General features: G+C 42.1%; 1 protein-coding gene across 2 annotated transcripts in view; it reads left to right on the top strand.

The window, feature by feature from the left end:
- The first annotated feature begins 4,261 nt into the window (after positions 1 to 4,261).
- Positions 4,262 to 20,575, top strand: part of PPARGC1A (PPARG coactivator 1 alpha) — a 367,739-nt gene continuing 351,425 nt past the window's right edge. The window contains exon 1 of one of the 2 annotated variants that reach the window (XR_007904882.1): positions 4,262 to 4,825. Coding sequence is in view for 1 of the 2 variants with exons in the window: in XM_051789837.1 (XP_051645797.1) it covers positions 4,739 to 4,825 (87 nt within the window). In the remaining variant the exon portion in view is untranslated. The remainder of the gene's footprint in view (positions 4,826 to 20,575) is intronic. The other variant, XM_051789837.1, reaches the window with a different exon arrangement.

The raw sequence follows: 20,575 nt of genomic DNA, 5'->3' as shown, positions 1-20,575 counted from the left end.
TGTTGTGTAACTGAAGTTTAGGAGTGGTATTCCAGGATACTTTAGAAAAGCTGAATTTTGATTAATCTTGATCTGTTATGCTAATATTGGAAAATCTGCACCTGTAGCTCCTGTGGTTGAGGCTGATGAATCCAACATGTGGAAGCTGTTCTGGGAGCTCCATGTCTCTCAGGTAGCTTGGAACACATGCTACAAGCTGTGTAGCCATGTGAAGGTGAAAAAAACCATCTGTATTTTATACAGTGAGAAGCCAGTGGAAAAAACCCCTCAGAACCCTGCAAAGATGTTTTAAAGGTGACCATGGTTCCTGTGTTCTCATCCACTTATAGTTTGATTCTCAGTTATGTCTAATCTTACTTTTTTGTATTATAGACACAACTTATCTTGAAAGTTAAATAGAAACCTAAAAACTCTGAAATTTCCACTTATTCTTGCTTTAAGTAGGCTTTTGCTCCTCTGGGACCAATTACTTTTATAAACATTGTCTAACAATGTTGCTTGACTTTTTCAAGGGTCTGGTACTTAAACTATTGATCTCCTCAAATATTAAAAAGATGTAATACATAGCTCCAGAGGTGTTCATAAAGGTAAATGAAAGAATTTGATGATGGAAGGTGCTAAGGAAGCTTTAAAGTATTAGCCTAATAGAAAACCTATCAGTGAACTTTTAAAGCCTTTCCTCTTCAATTTTTATGAACTGTCTTAATTGACTTTTTATGCACTTACGAATAGGCCAAGTAGAAACAGCCTTTTTTCTTTTTTTTTTTCTTACCTTCAAATAAGATACAGGGACAGCTTCTAACATTTTGGAATATCTGATATTATAGACTTCTGCCCTGTGAGGAGAGATCACTGCATAAAGAAAAGAAAGCTGCTCTGGCTTTTGCCTTTAGCAGTGGGGTACTGGTTTACTCTTTGAGCAGTCTCTGCAAAAACCTGGCACTTGGTGAAATCAGATCTATTATTGGCTCAAACAGCAGTCCTTGGCCTCAGTCTCCTCTCTGTGCTTGTCGTGGTTATCCCCAGCCAGCAATAAGGTCCTCGCAGCCACTCGCTCCCTCCTCACCTCCAGTGTGATGGGGGAAGAGCATCGTGAAAGTGAGAAAACTCGGTTGTGGAGATAAAGACAGTTTAACAGGTAGAGCAAAGGCTGTGCACGCAGCCAAAGCAAAACAAGGAATTCATTCACCACTTCCCGTGGGCAGGCAGGTATTCATTCATCCATTCCCAAGAAAGCAGGGCTCCATCACATGTAAGAGTGACTTGGGAAGACAAATGCCATCACTCTGAATGTCTCCCCTTCTTGCTTCTTCCCCCAGCTGTATCTGCTGAGCATGATGCCACAGGGTATGACCCCCTTAGGTCAGCTGGGGTCAGCTCTCCTGGCTGTGTCCCCTCCCAACTCATTGTGCACCCCCAGCCTACTTACTGGTGGGGTGGGGTGAGGGACAGAAGAAACCTTATCGCTGTGTCAGCACTGCTCAGCAGTAATGAAAACATCCCTGTGTTATCAACAGTGTTCAGCACAAATCCAAAACACAGCCCCATACCAGCTAATGCGAAGAAAATTAACTGTATCCCAGCCAAAACCAACACAGTGCAACAGCCTCATGGGAATGAAGATATGCTGTCTCTGAGAAGACAAACCAGCCCCATTTAAAAGCTCCATCCTCATTCACTTTATTCCCAAACCAGACAGGTTTGAAGGTAAAAACCTCCCCTCCTCCCCCCCTCCCCCGCAAAACAGTTTGTAGTTTATTTAATAGACTTTGAAAATCTTTAAGCTGAAAACATGTAAGCAAAGAGCAAACCAAATTAAATTCTAGACTGTATTTAATAAGATGCCTTTCTAACTGCCTTGCCAGCCTTTATCTAGTACTCTGGCACATCCTAACTGCACAGTATTATGCGTCTCTGAAGAAATTTGAGTAATTTTCCTCTGTTCCATCTGCACCAGGCCTCTTTTTTTTTCAGCACAGATGGAGTATTAATGGTTATCCTGAGATTACTTTTGTTATTCAAACATTTTGTGGCTTCTGCTGTTTCCTCCACCCCTCACCAATCCATTTTTTCCAAGTCCTTTGCAGGAGTTTATTTATCTCCACTTTACTCCTTCCTGCCTACAGAACTGAATACACTCTTAGCATCTTTTCTGTGGAGCTATTAGCACACTGGGATGGGATATTAGACAAGAGCTATTTGTGGATTTTATTATGTTTGGTTACACACTTTTAGTAATAGAAGCAGCATACAAAGTTTTTTTGCTTCACCACCACTGTTGCAGTAACAATGATGTTAGTGTGCTAACTCATGCGATGGACAAATAGATTATTAGCTATTCTTGTAATGGCTGGTTGTCTGAAAACATCTACAAATGGTCTGGAGGAGCAACACATAATGCTATAAATAAGTTTTCAGATCTTGTTTTGCTGCCAGCAAAAGTGTGCTCTGCAGAGGCCTTGAATAGGTTCGGAGTAGTTCACAGCTATCAGCAAAGACAATGTTTGAAGGAAAAAGAAAAAACCCATAATGGGTTAACAACCCATAATCTGTTGTAAGACTTCTAAACAACATGGCATGGGAGACACAGATAGTATATCTGTCACTAGAGGAGAGGGAAGTAGGGTAAAACCTACTGAAGTGAATAGACTCATCAGATACTGGGGGGTGGGAGGGAAAGTGCAAAATTTATGTGAACAGAATAAACAGTTCAGAGATCAGGCTATGCTAGAGTACAGTCCCAATGGAATGCACTAAGACTTAATATGGAGATGAAATATACAATGTCAAGTTGCTTAAAATTTTAGAAGTAAGATGCTTTGAACAGTGACCCCTCAGACAAAAGGAAATTCAAGAACCATGGTGAAGTGGCAAGGAATTTTATGCCTTAATTGTTGCTGTCTGAAAAGCTGAAATAAAAAAAACATGTAAGTTTAGGGAGTGACTGATGAGCAGCCTAAACAGTCTCTGAAAGAAAATACTGAAGCAATTTGAGAAACAAATTATTGTGGACACTGTGAAAACCTTGTTTTTTATGTCGTTTCCATATTCTGTTGCTGGGATCCTTCCTGTTGTATTTTTACCTGGTTTAGGACAGAATGAAAGGCTGTGTGATCTCATATGGGACAGAGATTCCTCTGGATGATGAATTCTTGGCTAGCCGCCTTTTGGACAATGTCAACTCAACATCAAAATGCTGAGTTTCTACTACACTCATGTGTGTTTCACGGTATTCCACGCTCATGCCACAGTTGTTTCCTCAAGAAATGGAGTGGCCAGAGGATTCCATGGCTATTACTAAATAGTGTTTTCTTTCTTGAAGTATCAGGTGAGGGGGAGTGAGGAGCTTCACTGGGCCTTTGATCATTTGTGCCACAGAACTGTGTCTAGTCTTTTCCATCAATGACTGTAGGCTGTTATGACAACTGGGTGCTGCTCAACAAACTACCTCCCCGCTCAGCTATGCTTTGGAAACAAACGCAGAATTTTTTAAATATGAAAAACATATTCCTTTACGAAACAGAACAGTTATTCTGAAAAAAAACAACAAAAACCTCCATTATTTGCTTTACATTTATAATTAGCTGAGTTTTGTGATATCAGTGTTAGCTGATGAGGACCATGTCCCCCTTGTCAGAGAATCGTGCTCAAGCTGCTGGGTCTGCAAGCAGAATAAGGAATACTCAAGGAGCAGGGTCAACGTAATCCAATCTATTTCCGCTAATTTCCTGGCAAATACTTTAAAATCACTATATTCAGCATGACCTCGCCGTGTCCGATGAGCAGTGTGACGACGGCTCACGGGCGGTCAAGTGTTCCTTCCCTCACGGCGGGGGCCCCGGGAGGGTACCCTGGGCCCCGGTGCGGTCCCAGGGCCGCTCCTACGATCATCGACACGCTTAAAAAAACCAAAAAATGTCCGGTTTTCTCCCTCTCCTCGCCGACAGGGTGCTGAGGCAAACACCCCCCGAGAGGAGCAAGCGGGACAGACTGCACCTGGCAGGACGGGCGCTCGCTGAGGGGGTCTGAAGACAAGTTTCCCGCCGGTTTTACCGCCCCGTTCCCCTCGGGTGCCCGGGCCGGGCTGCGGCGACGGGGCCGAGCCCATGCCGTCCCCGCTGCGAACCCAGTGGCAACTTTGGCGGCGCGACGCGGTGCTGCGCGGCGGGGCCGGGCGCGGGGCGGGGCGGGGAGGCCGGGCCGCGGCCGGGAGGGCGGGCCCGCCCGCGGCGGCGCTGCCCCGGCGCGGCGGGGGAGGACGCGCGTCGCCACTTGCCTGCTCCTTCCCCGCCGCGGTGCGGCCGCAGGTCCCGCAGGCGCCCCCTCGTTCCCGTGCGCAGGGGCTGCGCTGCCGAGCGGGGACGGGCGGGCGGGCGGGGATGGCGAGGGCGCCCGGCGCTGGTGATCCAGTGCCGGGGTCTGTAGCGCGGCCCGTCCCCGGCGGCGGCGGCGGCGGCGGAGTGAGCGCGCGCACGTGACCGGCCCCGGCCCCTCGGTGCCGCCGCGAACGGCCGCGCTCGCACACGCACAGACACGCGGTACCCGCGCCTCCATCCGTTCCTCCGTCCTTCCAGCCCCGCTGCCCCGCACGCACCGCGCCGGCCGCCGCCAGCGCGAAGCTGTCAGCACCACTCCGCGGGGGCAGCGCCAGCGGCGGCGGCGGCGGCAGCGACCCCGCAAGAGGCAAGAGTTTGCGAGGGCTGCTCGCGCCTTCCCGAAGAGGTTTTGCACCCAGAGGATGGCTGGCTGCGGGCTGTCGGAAGACGCTTGCTTCTCCTCCTTCTTTTACAACTACACCTCCTCCTGGGAGACCTCCTACAACCAGGTAAGAGGTGGCCGGTGCTGCGCGCTCGCCGCGGCTGCGCCCGCCCGGGTGCTCGGAGGAGACGAAGGTGGTGCCAGTGTGTGCAGGAAGGGTCTGGAAGTGTTTCTGTTTAGCGTGTATTTGTGTTGTGGGGACGGGAGGATTTGAAATAGCCGAGAAAAGAAATGACAGAAAAGAGCCTTTTCCCTTGAGTCTTTCGGGCCCCTTCCCTCCGCCCCCGCCCCTCCCGTGAGGAAGAGGAGCGTGAGGAGAGCTGAGGAGCGGGAGCTGTAGCCCACGGAGTGGTGCGTGATGTCCGGGAGCAACTCGGGGCTCAGTCGGGCAACTCGAGCGGAGTGCCCCGAGCCTGCCCTCGGCTGCGCTGAGGGACAGCACCGAGGCAGCCGGGCGAGTTTGCCGGGCGGAGGGAGCAGGGTGCGAGTGACAGGCTGCGAGCGAGAGGGACCCACCGCACCCGTGTCCCCCTCCCTCGGAAATGGCTGCATACGCATTCCGCCCCGTAAAAATTTCGGTTCCTGCCTAGGTGGAAATAGTTCGGCTCACCCGTCTCTCCTCCTGATTCACTCTCGACCCCCCCTTCCCGCACTTAACTTTGATGACTGTGCAATGCGGAGCTCGCAGCCGGGTAACGCCGGCCGGGTCCGTCCCTGCCGCCCGCGCCGGGGCTCGGGCAGCGGGGGGCGGCTGGCGAGGCGGTGGGGGAGAGCAGGGGGAAACCAGAATTCGCGCCTCAGAGGTAGAGAGCTATTCTGGGAGCCTCCGAAGCGCCTTTAATTAAATAACTGTTGTAGTCTGCTGCCCCCGCTGCTTGTCTGGTGAAAGTCTACAGGCAACTGTCATTTATAAACTACACCGGTGTTTGTGTGTGCGTGCGTGCGTGGGGAAGGGGGTTTCTGGCGCTGGCGTGACAGGAAAAGTTGGGCAGCGGATGGAAGCGGGCAGCGGAGCGGGCGAGAGGCGCCCCGGGCTGTGTGGGCGGCAGTGCCCGCGGGGGGGCGGGAGAGCCGGGGGGCGAGTGAGGGGGTCACCTCCTCGCTCTGTCCCTGCGGGGGCAGAGCCCGCTGAGCTCAGGGGAAGATGTGCAGCCCACGGCTCGGCTGTCCAGGGGACTGAACCCCCCAAACTAGTAGTTGCCGGTCTGAGGTTGCACCTCACGGCGAGGTATCGGGAAGCCGCGCGTACCTCCCCGCTCCAGGAGTTGCGAACGCCGAGCGGCGAGGAGCGGGACCGCCCTTCGGCAGCGGCCGGGGTCGGTGGGGCTCCGGAGCCCTGGCAACCGGCTCGTCCGAAGCAGCCGAATAAATAAATAAATAAATACCAATATCTGTGTCCCGGGAGCGAGCGGACCCCCGCCGGGCCCATCTCGGCAGGCGCCCGCCCCGTGCCGGGCACAGCTGCCGGGTGTGCCGCTCCGGCCGGGGAGTCTTCCCGGCAGGGAACAAGTCAGGCCGGCGTGCGCCAAGGACTGGGGGGCTCGTGTGGGGACCAGGCGCTTCTCAAACGCAGGGCCAGCGCCGAACCGCCGTCTCCCGGGCGCGCCGGAGCCCCTCTGGCTCGGGGAAGCCGTCCGGGGCCGCCAGTGGCCCCGCACCGGCAGGGCGGCGGGCGGCAGGTGCGCGGGGCCGGCAGCCCGTGGCGGGGCCGGGAGGGCGGCGAGGCTGCCCGGGCGCTCGGCTGCCCGGACTCTCGGCCCCGGCGCTCGGCTGCCCGGACTCTCGGCCCCGGCGCTCGGCTGCCCGGCCGCCCGGGGCCGGTTGCGGCGGGAGGTCGCGCCGCGCTCGCCGCGGCTCGGGGTGGCCGGTGCGACCGAGCCCGCGCCGGGTGTGTGTTCCTCTGCACGTACCGAGGGTACACACCGGTGCCAGGGTGTTTATGTGAGCACAGAACGTGCGTTATCATCCTGCTAAATGCGAGCCCGTGCAAGTCACTGAGATTTAAGAAAGGCTCATGCCTGGTACAAAAGGCAGGCAGTCATAGGAAAGACTCCTTTGAAACCATCAGAGGGAGAAAATGGTTAGGAACACAGACAATAAAATCAGGTTTAAACCAGCTCCTTTATCTAAAGTTAGTTTCATTCTGTAGCGATACAGTTCGGTGAAAGGATAGCATTGTGAAATGATAGGTTCCCTTACATCCCCTTTCAGGAGAGCAAGCCCGTATCACAATGGAAGCAGGAAGAATTGCTGGCAAATCTAGAGTTGATCTGTTCTAAATACCAATGTTGAACTGTATCTAAGGGAAAACGCGGGAGATAATTCAGGATGCAGAAGGTCTATTTATAGAAGGACTATACAAACTGTAGGGTATATACACAAAGTTGAATTAAATATGCATGATTAGGAAAGGCGTTTCGAAGAAGGTGTAATCATTACATAGCATTACAACGGGAACAGATGAGCTTGCAAGACTTTCCAGGATGAAGATGAGAAGAATTTTTAAGACACATATTCTTTCTGGTGCTCAAGGCTCCTTTCTATTTTCATCTTTTGCGTATTACGTTAGCATTTACATCAGTCAAATTCACCAGCTGAGGATTAGCAGTAGATGTTAGTCTGAATATGAAATAAAAATGAATATGGGATTTTGCTGCAAATAGCTTTTCCTCACAAGTTTTAACACTTAAAAAGGCAGAGTTGGCTTAGATTTGACAGCCAGCCATATTTGTGTTTGTTTGTTTTTACCTGAATTGCATCCAAAAAAAAAAAAAAAAGCTTGTAAACCGTTTCTTCTTGCTAAATATAGCAACATAGCCAAAATAGATTTTGTCTTCCATACTCTGTTTACAACAAAGCAGCAAACAGAAAAACTTTAAAACAAAGTGCTGAGATGAGAAGATGGGTTGACTACTGGAAAAATAGTTTTTTATTCCTAGATCAATATGATGCACTCTCAACATCTAGTACGAGGTAAAAGGATCCCTTGTATAATATCAATAGTGGCTCAGCCATAACTTACTAAAAAGAATCTTTTCCTGGCATCTCAAGGCTTTAATAAGAGTATAAGTAAGCAAAATAAGACTTAACAATGGAACCGGTCAGGTTAAAGAGAACAGTGACATCTTCTAGAAGCATAATATATGATCCAGCATCTTTGAAAGAGAGATAGAATGTTTGCTTTATAATTCAGGGAGATTGAGAGATTTATTACAACTTTTATATTTTTGGTGCATTATTGCAGTTCATTTTTAAGCACAAGCTTATATGCGTGATTTGTTGGCAGTATTCTTGGAAGGAACTTTTCCATTGCATATTGAAATCCAAAGTGTATCACAAAAAAGCTTGTATTGGAAAAATCGTGTCTAGAAACTTTATAAAGTCTGTTTTGGATCAATTTCTGAGATAGTCTTCCAGAATATAAGGTTCTGTATTAGTTACAAATAAGACTTTGCATTACTAAGGATAATTCCAAAATATTGAGTATTCTCTTGAAGTTTGCTCTCTATTTTTTGTAGTTATTACAGTACAGGGACTTAACCATTATGCTAAATTCTGGACTAGACAAACTTGTAGACTTAAATCTTGAGATCTTTGAACTGTGGTTGCATAAGCTTACCTGTGTTGTCTTGCCAATGTGTGTAAACCTGAGGTAAAGCAATATCCATCAGATTTCCTGTTGATTCATTCTGTGATCTGCATTTTTAGACCAGCAATAAACATTCTACCTTTAGTTCTTTACTTTATAAAATAAAGTTTATTAGTTTATTTTTACTGGAACCTTCCTGAGTATATCTTCTGGAAATTCTCTTTACATCTGTTTCTTAATTAGTAGTCATGAGTAAAGAGCAGCAATTCCTAAGTACTGCAGAGAGGGTATTCAGCCTTGCAAGAGCAGTAATATTCTTGGGCATAACCTGTCCATGCTGAACTGGCAGCATTATTTGTATTAATTATTTCTCATTCTCCAGTTCAGAATTGGATACATTATTGTGTTACTAATCTGTGTGGTTGGGAAGTGCTTGAAAATCATTTGAATGTAGTTCATGAATGAAATCCTATGACTAACACATAAATCTGGATACTTATTTTAATTTGACCTCAAAATCCTTGCAGCATAGAAGTAAATCGAGAGGTGTATGCTGCCTGATTGATGCCATTATTTCAGAGATTTTTCCCTGCAACACTCAGCTGTGGACTTATTACCTGGCACCATTTCATTGTCCTGTGTTTTCAAACATGGCAGTACATTATACAACATAGTTTGACAAAATATGTTCTGGAAGTATGAGTATGTCAGTGAAAGACGAAGCTAAGAGCCAGCCTTGTGGCTTGGCTCTTTTTCTTTACATTTGCAGGGACAAAAGTACCCCAGTGCAGCCAGAGCTTTCTGCTGGTATTTTTGGGGAGCTGGACTGAGTGTAGTATATTGTTTTTATGCATTTTCTTCTTTTAACTAGAGTAAGTCCAATGACCACTTCTTTTTGATCCATAGCCACTGAGGCTTTTTGATTTACTTTTGTTTCCATGGCTTCTGGATTTTATAATTTATTTTTATTTTTTTTTAAATTTGAATAATAGAACTCAGAGTCTGTGCAAGTTTGGAAATATGTAGATTAATTCATGTTAATGCACTGCATGCATGTAGCATGTACTAAGTATGAATGTGTATGGAGATGTTGAATGAGAGATACCCATCTGCACAAGATTGGACAGTGCACTTCATGATTTTTGAAGATGTTTTTCTTCAATGAGAGAGCACTCAGTAGTTTTATGTTATTTGGCTGTGAAAACCAATGGAATAAAAGCATCATTCTACTTCAGTGACATTTTAGCAGAGCCTGTAACATCTCTGCAAATTTAAAGAATGCTGTCAAAACTAAGTTAGTTAAGAGGAAAAGGCAATCCAGGTTTAGTATTAACAGAAAATGTGTGGTAATTTTAAAAAAGAGTGAATCTTGGAGTTGAAATTTTTCTGACTTTTCTGTTTCCAAGGGGTGTTCATTCACAAAGCTGAGAAAACAGCAGTAAAAATGAAAGTGAAACTGAAGAGACTTATTTTCTTGACATCCCAGCAGAAGATAAATGATAGCATAATGAGAAAGGTGTAGTTTAATAAAAGCAGGTAATAGACTTTAAAAAAAATATTGTTAAACATGATTCTCTTTCTTTCAGAGATTAATGCCTTAATTGGTCATTCAGCACAGTAACTTTGAAAACTGTATTCCAACAGCAGGCTCGTTTAGCAAAAAAAGCATGGTTTAAACTGGGAAAAAAACGTTTTCTCCTGGCCCAGAGCGAACCAGCTAAATAGTCTGTACAGTAGAGCACAATGATGCAAGTTTAAAGCACATGCAGAAAATGGTGAAGATATTATTGTCATATCTTAGTTTAGAGGAAAAGCTTATGTGAAAATTGTAAGTTACAGTTATGGCTGTGATGAACTAATGCAGTTTAGTGCTTTATACATAAGATGGGGTTTTCAAAAATACAGTTGTGTTCAGGAGAAAATGTCAGTAGTTCTAGCAATGTGTTCTGAAGGAAGAGGGCAGGGAGTTCTTAGCTGGTCAAATGCTCATGTGGTCTAAGCAGAAATGTAAAAGTGCAGGGTTTGCATTGGAATGAGAATGGGGTCATCCACCCTTTGTACTCATCATCAGGGAAGCAGAACCTTCTTCCAGAGAGACCATAGGAAATCAATGAGTACACTTTGCTAGTGTAGAGATAAATGTGTACTGCGGAAGGGTATTAAATATAAAAGGGCAGCAGTAAAATGATTTACTACATGAAGCAGTGGAACTTTCTTTTGGTCACCTAAAAGGCAATTTTCTTTTTTTGATAACATAATTGTATTTTTTTAATACTAATAACTGAAAAAGGCTGGCAAATCAGCTCTTTTACAGGGATTTGAGCCCTAATGTACTATAATAATGTAATCTAGGAGAGGCTCGTTTACAAATGTCAGCTTATTTACAAACATATACTTTTTTTTAACATATTATCTGGCATTTATAATTTAGACTTTAATGATCTGATCTGACTTACCAAAAGTTAATGGGGTTTTTAATGTTTTTTCCTGAGGCAGTGTGGATGCTTGTGATCCAGTTTGTCTCGCCATGACCAGAAGGTATCACTGAGGGATACCAGCACAACGGATGCACATAGGAGAGAACCTGATGTATGTTTAGGTGTAGGGGCTTAATGAAATGTGGAAGAGCAGGTGCACAGTCCTAATGTGTTGGTGGTTTTTTTAGTTTCCTGTGATGTGTCTGTTTGCTGTGTGAGCAAATCTCCGTGTACATTTAAAACTTATAGGACTGTGAAATTGCTAAAAAGGACAGAAACCAAATAATTCTGAAATATTTTTTGTCTTAGACCCTCTGTTCTCTACAAGTGACAGTAAAGATTCTCCTTCTGCTACAAAGCTGTGTATTACTGCCTTGTCTCTAAAGGTAAAATTAAGGTGAAGAGAGATTAATAGCAGAGCGAGCCTTGCTCTGGATATAGCACTTGTAACACTGCGGTGCTAAGTTTGAAAGGAGAAATTGGGTATTTGCAGTTCTGTATGAACTCACTGTGACCCAAAATGATGACAGGTGTCTAGGCTAGCACTTCCTTTGGAGGCAGGAGTGTGCTGTGTTCATCCCAACTCTGCTGTGCTTTGGTTAGTGTTGTAGGTTGATCTTGTGGCAAATGAACGGAATTCCTTTCAGATAAAGCTGGACTGCGAGATGTGTTATCAACTAATGAGATGAGACCAGGACTAGGATGTAGTTAAATAGTCAGCCATACCCTGAAGTGCCTGGTACAAAGCGTGTTGTGTAGATGTCGGATCCTCAGCACCAGCTGTCTGACTCTTCCAGTCTTACTGTTCCACGTTGCTTGCTTGTGTAGGCAGCCCCTGCATACAGTCAGGTTTGCCTAGCAGAGGGCACGTGGAAGGCCATATTTGGGAAGCTGTTTGGAGACTCGTGGGTAGAATGGGTCACTTGATATTCATCCTTATGTTGCAATCATAAGGCCATTATTCTTTCCCTCGAAAAGGGATGGTTTGTGTTGGCATGAAGAGGAAAGGTTCGTTTGATCACTTGTAATATAACACGTGAGTGAGTAAGAGGCACTGGTACTTCGGCTTGCAAAAACCCTCCACATTTTTAACCCATTTTATTATTTGCAAGAGCAATTTAGTTCCTAATGTTAACAATGAGTGATTATGATTCTGTACTTCCGTTTACAGCATAAATTAGCATTTTGTTTTCCATTACAGCTTTTGAATGAGGAATTATAATGTATAATTTGCTGCAAATAGATGTTATCATCTCTTTGGATGTGAACAACCACATAAACTTGAGCAAATGATAAAAATGGAATCAATTACTTCTCAAATGGAAGTAGTTTACAAACCTTCACAAACAAAATGGCAATAGTTGCTGGTTATTGTAACAAATAATTAGGGTTTTTTTTAAACAACATTTATTGAATTCTATTGACAATTTAGTAATTGCTTATAGAATATTTAATCACCCCCCTCACAAAATACATACCACACAATACATACATTTTTTAAACTGCACATTGCCTCTGTAGTCCTTGTTTGAAGCTTTACTCATGTATATTCACCTGTACAAATATTCCAGAAGGGGAGCACTGAGCACAAATCATGCTGATGATGATTAGAGAGCTTCACAATATTCTGGAATTAGTAGATTAGGATTGAAATTGTAGAGGAGAGAAGAATGAAGAGTATGTGTTGTAGGCTGTATCCAAAGCCTGCTGAAGGTGATGTGAATTTTTCTGCCGCTTCGAACTCGTGACCTACGTCCTGGTTGTAAGAAGGATAAAGAAGAGATGAGATGTTATTACAAGTGCTTAAATAAGTGAATGCTGTAAGTCTCTACTGTAGGGAAAGATAATAACTTGTACTTTAATGAGTTTACTAGTTTGAATTTCACAAAACAAGTTTTCACTGTCAGTAGCTGCGATATATTTCTGTATTATACAAAGTTATTCATGCTTGGAAAAATACCACTCCACAGCCAAAACGAATGTGAGAAACAGTCCAGAATCACTCTCATTCTCTTCCCATTGCAGGCTTTCTTCATATCAGTAAAGGACATAATCCAAGCATCATTTTCAACCCCTTCCTTTCAGAGAGGCTGTCTAAATTCTGATGATTTTCTACATACTGGTTTGCATATATGTTTATTTCTGATCCCCGAAAACTCAGACTGTAAAGTCACCACCTACTCCTGTCAACCTGAATTCATCAGCCTTTTTCTCACAGTCATCCCTGGTAACCCCATTGTATCCATCCATTCTGTATGCAGTATAAGCCCTTATTGTACGTACTGTTTTGATTGCCCCTACTGTGTGTTTTACCCTTATGTAAAAATACGAATTAAAGTCCATACTTTGCCTCATTTGATGCCTTAGATTTTAGACCTCTTAATGTCCTTCTAAAGCCTTTGTGTAATTTAGTTGTTCCCTGTTTACTGTTACCACCACCTCTTTTTGTTTATGACTGATGCTAGATTTGATGCTTGCTGGGTTGCTTCTCTCAATAAGCAGTTTTTTTGCTATCCCCACACTTTCCCCTTTGACTTAGCAAACATGAACCCACTGAGGAAGATTATGTAGGCTTTCATCAATTTTGTCTTGAAAGCCATTGTTGCCTAATTATTAAAAATGGATAATCTTATTTTGTGCTTGGAAAACTATGGAACAAACTGACCAAAACCCATCATCACCCTGCTGCATTTCACTCTATTAATCTGTTGCTTGTTTCTTTAGGATGATGTCTGCTGCCATACTTGGATCAGTCTGTAAATCAGATAAACAATAGCTTCTTATTCTTCTAATAATTGAAAAAAGACTAATGATGTATTTTCTCATTTGCTCCAGTCTACCAAACATTGAAGTAATTGAGGGGGAAAAAAACCAGATAGAATGGGAATAGCATAACTTGCAGTTCACAGTGCTGTGTTCAGCCTTAGAGCTTTCTTTTGAGGGCATGGAGCTGATTGTTTAGGATGGAACTTTCTCATAATTTTATTTTTGAGGCAACTGTTGGTTGTGAAAATTTACTTGTTTTCTCATTTTGACTATAAGTCTGTCTGTTTGGCTTTTTTTTTTTTTTCTTTCTGAACAAACTGTCTTGGGCTGGAGCAGAAGGGGAATGTTATGACACTGCATATTTGCAGTGAACTTTTTTGAAGTTTGGAATGGGCGTCTGGTGTAATGATTCCTGAAGGGCTGCTGGAATTTGATTTTAGAAAGGTGTTTATGGCTTCATGAAACATATCCACAGTCATCACAGGCTTCTTGGACTGAGCAATTCACTATGTTAGAGGTTTATTTGGTTTGTAAAAATTCACAAACTCACTCCAACAAGATAACTCACTTCAACCGTTTGTTTTCCTTTTTTTTTTAATTATTTTTTTTGAGTCCGACAGCACATTGTGACTTGAAGTATCTGCTAAATTTTGACTTTTTATTCCTGAAGCTTATTATATCTGCCTGCTACCTCTCTATGCTCATAGTTTGCTTAGGCCTTGATCCAGCAGACCACTTAATTGCTCAACTGTAAACATTGAAGTCAAGGGAACTGCTTACAGGTTTAAAATGAATGTGTGGTGTATTGAATTGTGGCCTTAAACAGCTGTATCTTAAGGACAGAGAACTTTTCTTCCATCTTGTTTGTCAAGTACTGGTCATGCTTCCAATGCATTAGAAGTATTGATGGTAATTATGGCAGTGGGAGCAAGAAAGCAAGGAGGAGATCAAGGAGACCTGGTAATGGTAAAGGAAACCTGCCAATTGTTCATTGGCAGTTCAGTCTCTTTGTTTGTTAAATGGATTTGCGTATAAAAGATGATTCCTCTTCTCCCAAGCAAAAACCTGTGAACAGGTAGCACTCTAAAATGCAAAATTATGTGCAGTGACAGAAAGCTATGCATGAAATATACTTGAGGATAGGAAACTCCTTGGATGGTAAACAAGGTTTAAAAAAAAAGGAAAAATATGGCTGAAAACATGTAATGGTAAGAAAAAAGATTGTAAGTAGGACATACACACACTTAAATATTTAGCCATGTGAAACAATGAGTTGAATGAACTACTGACCAAATAAATTGGCAAAACAAAAGTAAGGTTGCACTTCTAGCCTTTTTTTATTTTCATCCAAAAGACTGTTAATTGCTGGAGGATTAAAATAATTCATGTTCAAGGATAGAAAGTGATAACAACGTGCAGAGCTTGGATGCTCCAGCTGTACAAGAAGCAGTGAAAAGAATACTTTTCTCTCTGTGTGATGTCAAAGCCAAAAGAGGGGTGGGGGGGAGAAGGAGGGGATTGTGGCTCTTTGATGTCACTTTCAGAATAAAAATAATGCTGCAAAAGAAAGAGCATAATCTTTTTCTATTTATCTAAGTCTTTTTTTTTTTTCCTAAAGAGTTAGGGCAGCATTGTTAATTGATTTTTCTGACACTCATAATAACAGTTGTATTAAAAATAATTTACAAAGGATTTTTTTTTCCAGAAGCTGAGCCCTGCGGAATCTGTTATAGGAAAGTGGGTAGAGAGTGGATTATTGTACATCACTGTTCTCACATAATTATAATCTGCTTGATTGGTAAAATGCATGTTGTGCTTTTGCATTGTCCATTTTCAACGAGTGGTGTCTTTCCAATAAGATTTCCTGGTTTAGTAGTAATAGCATCAGTATCTCTCATGCCCTTTCAGTATAAATAAAGGTTGTCCTAACAGCTGCTCAGATTGTGCTGGCATAGTAGCCATCTTTGCTGGAGTGTCAGTTTTTGGCTAGAATATTTTAACACACTGGGGCTTTTCTCTGGTTATGAGTGGTTGAATCATTTCCAGCTGTGAAAACAGATGTGTGGCTTTTTTGGGAAGTAAAGTTAATTAGGGAAGGCTTATGAATTGATTCTTTTTTTTTTTATGGCAGGGTTAGAGGATGCCTTTAGAAATGAAGTAGATTTTTTTAATGAATGTGAATCTGGGCAGACCAATGCAAACAGCATCATAAGGAAAATTTTGGGCATATCCATGGCAAAAGGAACATTTCCATTGCACAATAACTTTTAAAACCCTGATAAAAATGAAAAGAAGAAATACTTACTATTTACACAGATAACTAATAAAGTTATAAAAATAAAAGGCAAATAAAAAGGACTAGTTAATTTTTGTGCATATTGTGTATTGATATTGTTGTTTGGCTGTTTTGTAAGGCAGCTCACAGTCGTTTTAGATCCATTTGGGCCAACAGTTCACAGACATCTCATTAAATTTTTTGTTTTCTTCATCTTTGACTTCTGTCTTTGAAAGGAATTCTCTAGGTGAAAACTGGAAAATATTTGCCATGTTTCAAACATTCTATTCCCTTTTGTGTTTAGCATAGTGATTTGTACCTTTAACATTGATGTCTGTCTATTTTTAAGTCTGCTGGTAGGCACAACCCAGTTTTGTGGAAAAGGGAGCATTTCATGTGAAGAAACTCTTAGTTTTGTGATATCTTTCTTACTCTTCTTGTTCTTGCTTGTTACATAAAATAAATGGCAAGGGATGTAAAAAACAAAACAGCAGTAATTGCTGTTAAAATTAATTAAAAAAATAAGTTTTATAAATTACAAAAAATTACTGTCGAAAATTAAACAAGCAAACTTGTTTAATTTTTTTATTCTTGTTGAAAATAAGTGTCCTGGAAATCTATTCATTAGAACATCCTGTAGCAAGGATGTTGTCCCTGGGCACATGCTGGGGCTGCATAGTGCATGGAGCACTGAAACCCCAGATGTACAGAAGTGTCTGTAGGATTATCAATAAACCTTCATGTCTAAATGAGCTATTAACTCACTGAGCAGCATTCAGCTTTTCTAAGACTACTGCAACTGTAAATTAACAATGCAAACAGGAAAAAAATAGATTGTTTATACATATATTTTGCATTTTTTTCCCATGGGAAAAATGAATAGTTGGAAAGATCATGGAGAGACCATTATAAAAAACCTGTATTTTTTGGAATCGCAAACATGTATCCATGAAAGGACTGACCACCTCTTCTCCCATGAGTAGGTTGAACTGTAGGACTTACTTGGTGCTTTGGATACATTCCTCCTTAGAGAGCCTCAGTGAATGGCTCTGCATGTTTAGGAGAGTGTGTTGCTGACGTGGGATTTGCAGAGAATGAGGAGATGATGTACTTCTCCTGTTTTAAATGTCCAGGAAGTGGGACAGTGGTTTTAGGTGTTTTTTGTAAGGGGCATTGCCCATTATTTAAGCAGAGTGACTGCCTACCTTTGGATTAGTAGTTGTCCAGGATGAAGAATGGATGTGGCAGTGCTACCTGCAGTTGCAGGTCTCTAAGGCTTTAACATGTTAGATTCCTGGTTTTGGATATAATTTTGCCAGGTGTTAACTATATGAACTGGGTTTTGCCACAGTTGTATGTCTCAAGCTATGGTTTGTGTTTGGTTAGTTTTGTTTCTTTGTGGTTTTTTTTTCATGCAGGTATCAATAAATATGATTTTACCGTCTTCAGGAATGTTATTAGATTAAAAAAGAAAACATGTAAAATTTCATACTATAATGAGTAAATCTTGTCACTAGGGAAGGCAATATAAAGTGTAGAACTGGTTTTTAGTAGAAGATGTGTTGTTTTTATTTTTTCTTGGTGAAGAATTATTAAGTATAAGACAAAAAGCAAACAAGAGAATAAAAGGACTGGCATATTGAGAATATTTTATAAAAGTATTAATTCTTTTGTAGTTTAGAAGATGTAAAGCAAAGTGGCAGCAAAAGTCAAAGCTGTATTTGATTAGAAATCAAAAGGTTATTAATAGTGCTGATTACTTCAGCTTAGTTATATCTGCTCTAGTATTACTCTTATTTGTTTGCAACACTAATCAAGCTCACTGTAAGCCCTTATCTTTGACCAACCAGAAGAAATCATAAAGGGAAATAATTGTTTAGTGAGAAAGACTTTGATAACAGCATGACTCTTGTGTGGGAGACAAGGAGATAACACTGTCTGAATGAAATGATATAACCAAGGTAACTAAGGTGATAAATTCTTTAGCTGTCCTGTCCTCAGCAGTAAAATATACAGCAAATTAAAGGTGTCTTTTCAAGAATCATTTTAAGAACTGATTGTATTTGTAATTTGCATGTTTCACATTTGCATGTGTGGAGGAAATGGAGGACATTTGGTGTTAGGAATAATACAATTTTGTAAATCCACAAATTTAGCCACAGAGTTTGACCAGATGATTCAGCCCCCACTTACTATCCAGTTATCTCTCTATTGAATTGAAAACTATGGTTGGTGTTTGAATTTTACCAAAATATTTTCCAAAATTTAAGTGTTTATCTGAAGGAAGGCATCAAGCATTCAGTAAAGCTTTTGCTACTTACTGTACTGGTTAATCATTCATTGTTTGCTTTCCTTAGAAAGTCCTGTTTTTCAGTACAGTTGTTCAGAATTAATTTTCTAGGCAAAGGTTCTCTTTGTGACTTGACCTAGTAGGTTGGAAAGCCCTTCGGTATCTTTTTGCTTCTACCTCTGAAAAATATTTTTACTCAAGACACCAACGTGTCTTCTTTTTTTAAGCTAACCAGAGTGACCTCTTTAAGACTCTTACTGGAGGACATTTTTTTGCAGACTTAAGTACATTTGCATAACTTCTCTGTTTTCCTTCCAGTTTTTTGGTTTCCATTTAGGAAAATCAGATGCCAGAAGCATGAGATGGTATTTCAGTATTGGTCTCTACAATGCTATCAGTAATACAGAGAAGAATTTACTTACCTACTTCTCTTCATTACATTCAAGGTTCAAATTAATTCTTTTTGCTGCAGTATCACAATGAGAGTTCACATTGAGTAACTTGTGCACTTCAGTACTTATTGTCTTAACTGAGTCATGATTATTCAGGTTATAGTCTCCCATCCTGTACATATGTTACATTTTCTGTTCATTGATCTGCACCTCAGTACTTTTTTTATCCAAACAGGCTCAAGAGCAAGCAAGCAAGGAAGAGGCAAGTACATGTATTTTAGCATCAGCGATGGCCCGTAGTGGTTTCAGTGTGGTGCAATGTGCAGTCAGGTGTGCTGAGGAAGTTACCATGCCAGTTGTTCACCTTTACTGCCCCTTTGTGTTAGTGTGGTTTTTGTGACAGAAGGCCCTCCATCCCAATTTTCAAGCTTAACTGCACACCAAATTGCTCCCTAACCTAATTCTTTCAAAATGACCTAAATTAATAAAAACATTGCAAAAATTCAACTGTTACGAATCTTAACAACCACAAGCAAACCTGCCTTAATTTTGAAAAAGCTTGAGTACAGTACAGTAGCGATATGCTGTCATGCTGGGTGATCGTCAAGAAGTGATGATGAGCAACTAGAGGTCTATAGGGGTGGTAGCCTGGGTCAGCTGCAGCCTCAAGAGACTCTCTGAATTCAGCCTGTTTGCTGTAAAAGCACTGAATTCGGAGAGGTACTAAGTAAGTAAGAATTAAATGCTTTTTCTTTGAAAGATTCGAGATGGAAACACAATGGGAGCTTCTTGGTTTCAATAGATGTGGATTTTTCCTCTACAGAGCTATGGATAATGAATGTGTCTTTCTGGAGGTGTGTGTTGAGGTTGTGATTTTTATTTTTTCCCCCACACCTTTTCAAGGAAGTAATGATTTTGAGTGATCAGGTTTTTGAAGGCTCAGCTTCAGACATCGTAAAGAGGGTTGACTTTCAACAGCTAATTGTTTAGCCATTACTGAATTTTTGGGCTTTTTGAGCAACTAAATCTTGAACAACAAGAATCAATGTCTCTTGACATGTGTATCTCTAATATTTAATGTGTGAAGACAGCTTGTAACCACATTGCAGGGAAAGCTATGGAAACCTTGCTAGGCTGGATTATGCAGAGAATTGCCAGTAGTCACAGAAATTGATTACTGTAGCTGATATCTCTTTTTAATAATGTATTCTTATGATGTTTGTAAATCACAAGCAGGGCTTTGAAGACCTGAATACCTGCTGTGTAACTTTTTGAAACCACACCTAGTATGGTCAGTCTCTTATATAGTTCCACAGTGCAGGGCTCTGAACTTCATGCATAACATCCGTCTGTTCCCCAGTCTGATTTGATGGCATATATTTTGCTTGCAGATTTTTATAAGGTGAAACTGAAGACTGTAACAGGCTGTCCTGATATCGGTGTCAGACTTATGTGAGATAAAACACAGCCTGAAATAATTCCCTGTAAACTGTCAGTGACCAGCAAGAGTTTTGATTTGGCAGTGATGACTGTATTTAGAGCTGAGCCCAGGGCACTTAATGTAACAACTGTCAAAGGCTTGTTTTCTGAAGGTGCATGGATGTGAGAAGTAAGGTGCCTTTCAGTAAGACTTCAGTTACATTCTTCTAAAATATATACTGCTGCGTAGGAATATTTGACATGATTTAAAATTAACTGGCTCAGATTACAAAGGCAACAGCGCTAGGTTGTACTTCCGTCTTCTAGTGAATTAGTTACTCCAGGTCGGCAAGCATGTTAGTGTTCATTCTTCTACTGTGCAGGTCACAGAATTGTTAGGGTTGGAAGGGACCTCTGAAATAGAAGAGGTATGCATCATAAAATCATCTAACTCAGAGTTAACTTAAAGAGTGGCAAAATGTGTTTAAAAGAGTCATGTGTAGCTAGTGCTCTGGTAGGGTAGCACACAGAAATTTCCATTTTAAGAAGTTAAACTCAAATGGAAGGGTTGTCAACCATTGGAACAGGCTGTCCAGGGAAGTGCTTGAG

Source organism: Manacus candei, unplaced genomic scaffold (genome assembly GCF_025592945.1).
Source record: "Manacus candei isolate 608988 ecotype Guabito, Panama unplaced genomic scaffold, ASM2559294v1 h1tg000028l, whole genome shotgun sequence".
NCBI classification, from domain to species: domain Eukaryota; kingdom Metazoa; phylum Chordata; class Aves; order Passeriformes; family Pipridae; genus Manacus; species Manacus candei.
Note: the sequence above shows the minus strand (reverse complement) of the source record. Positions and strands in the feature narration are given on the sequence as shown.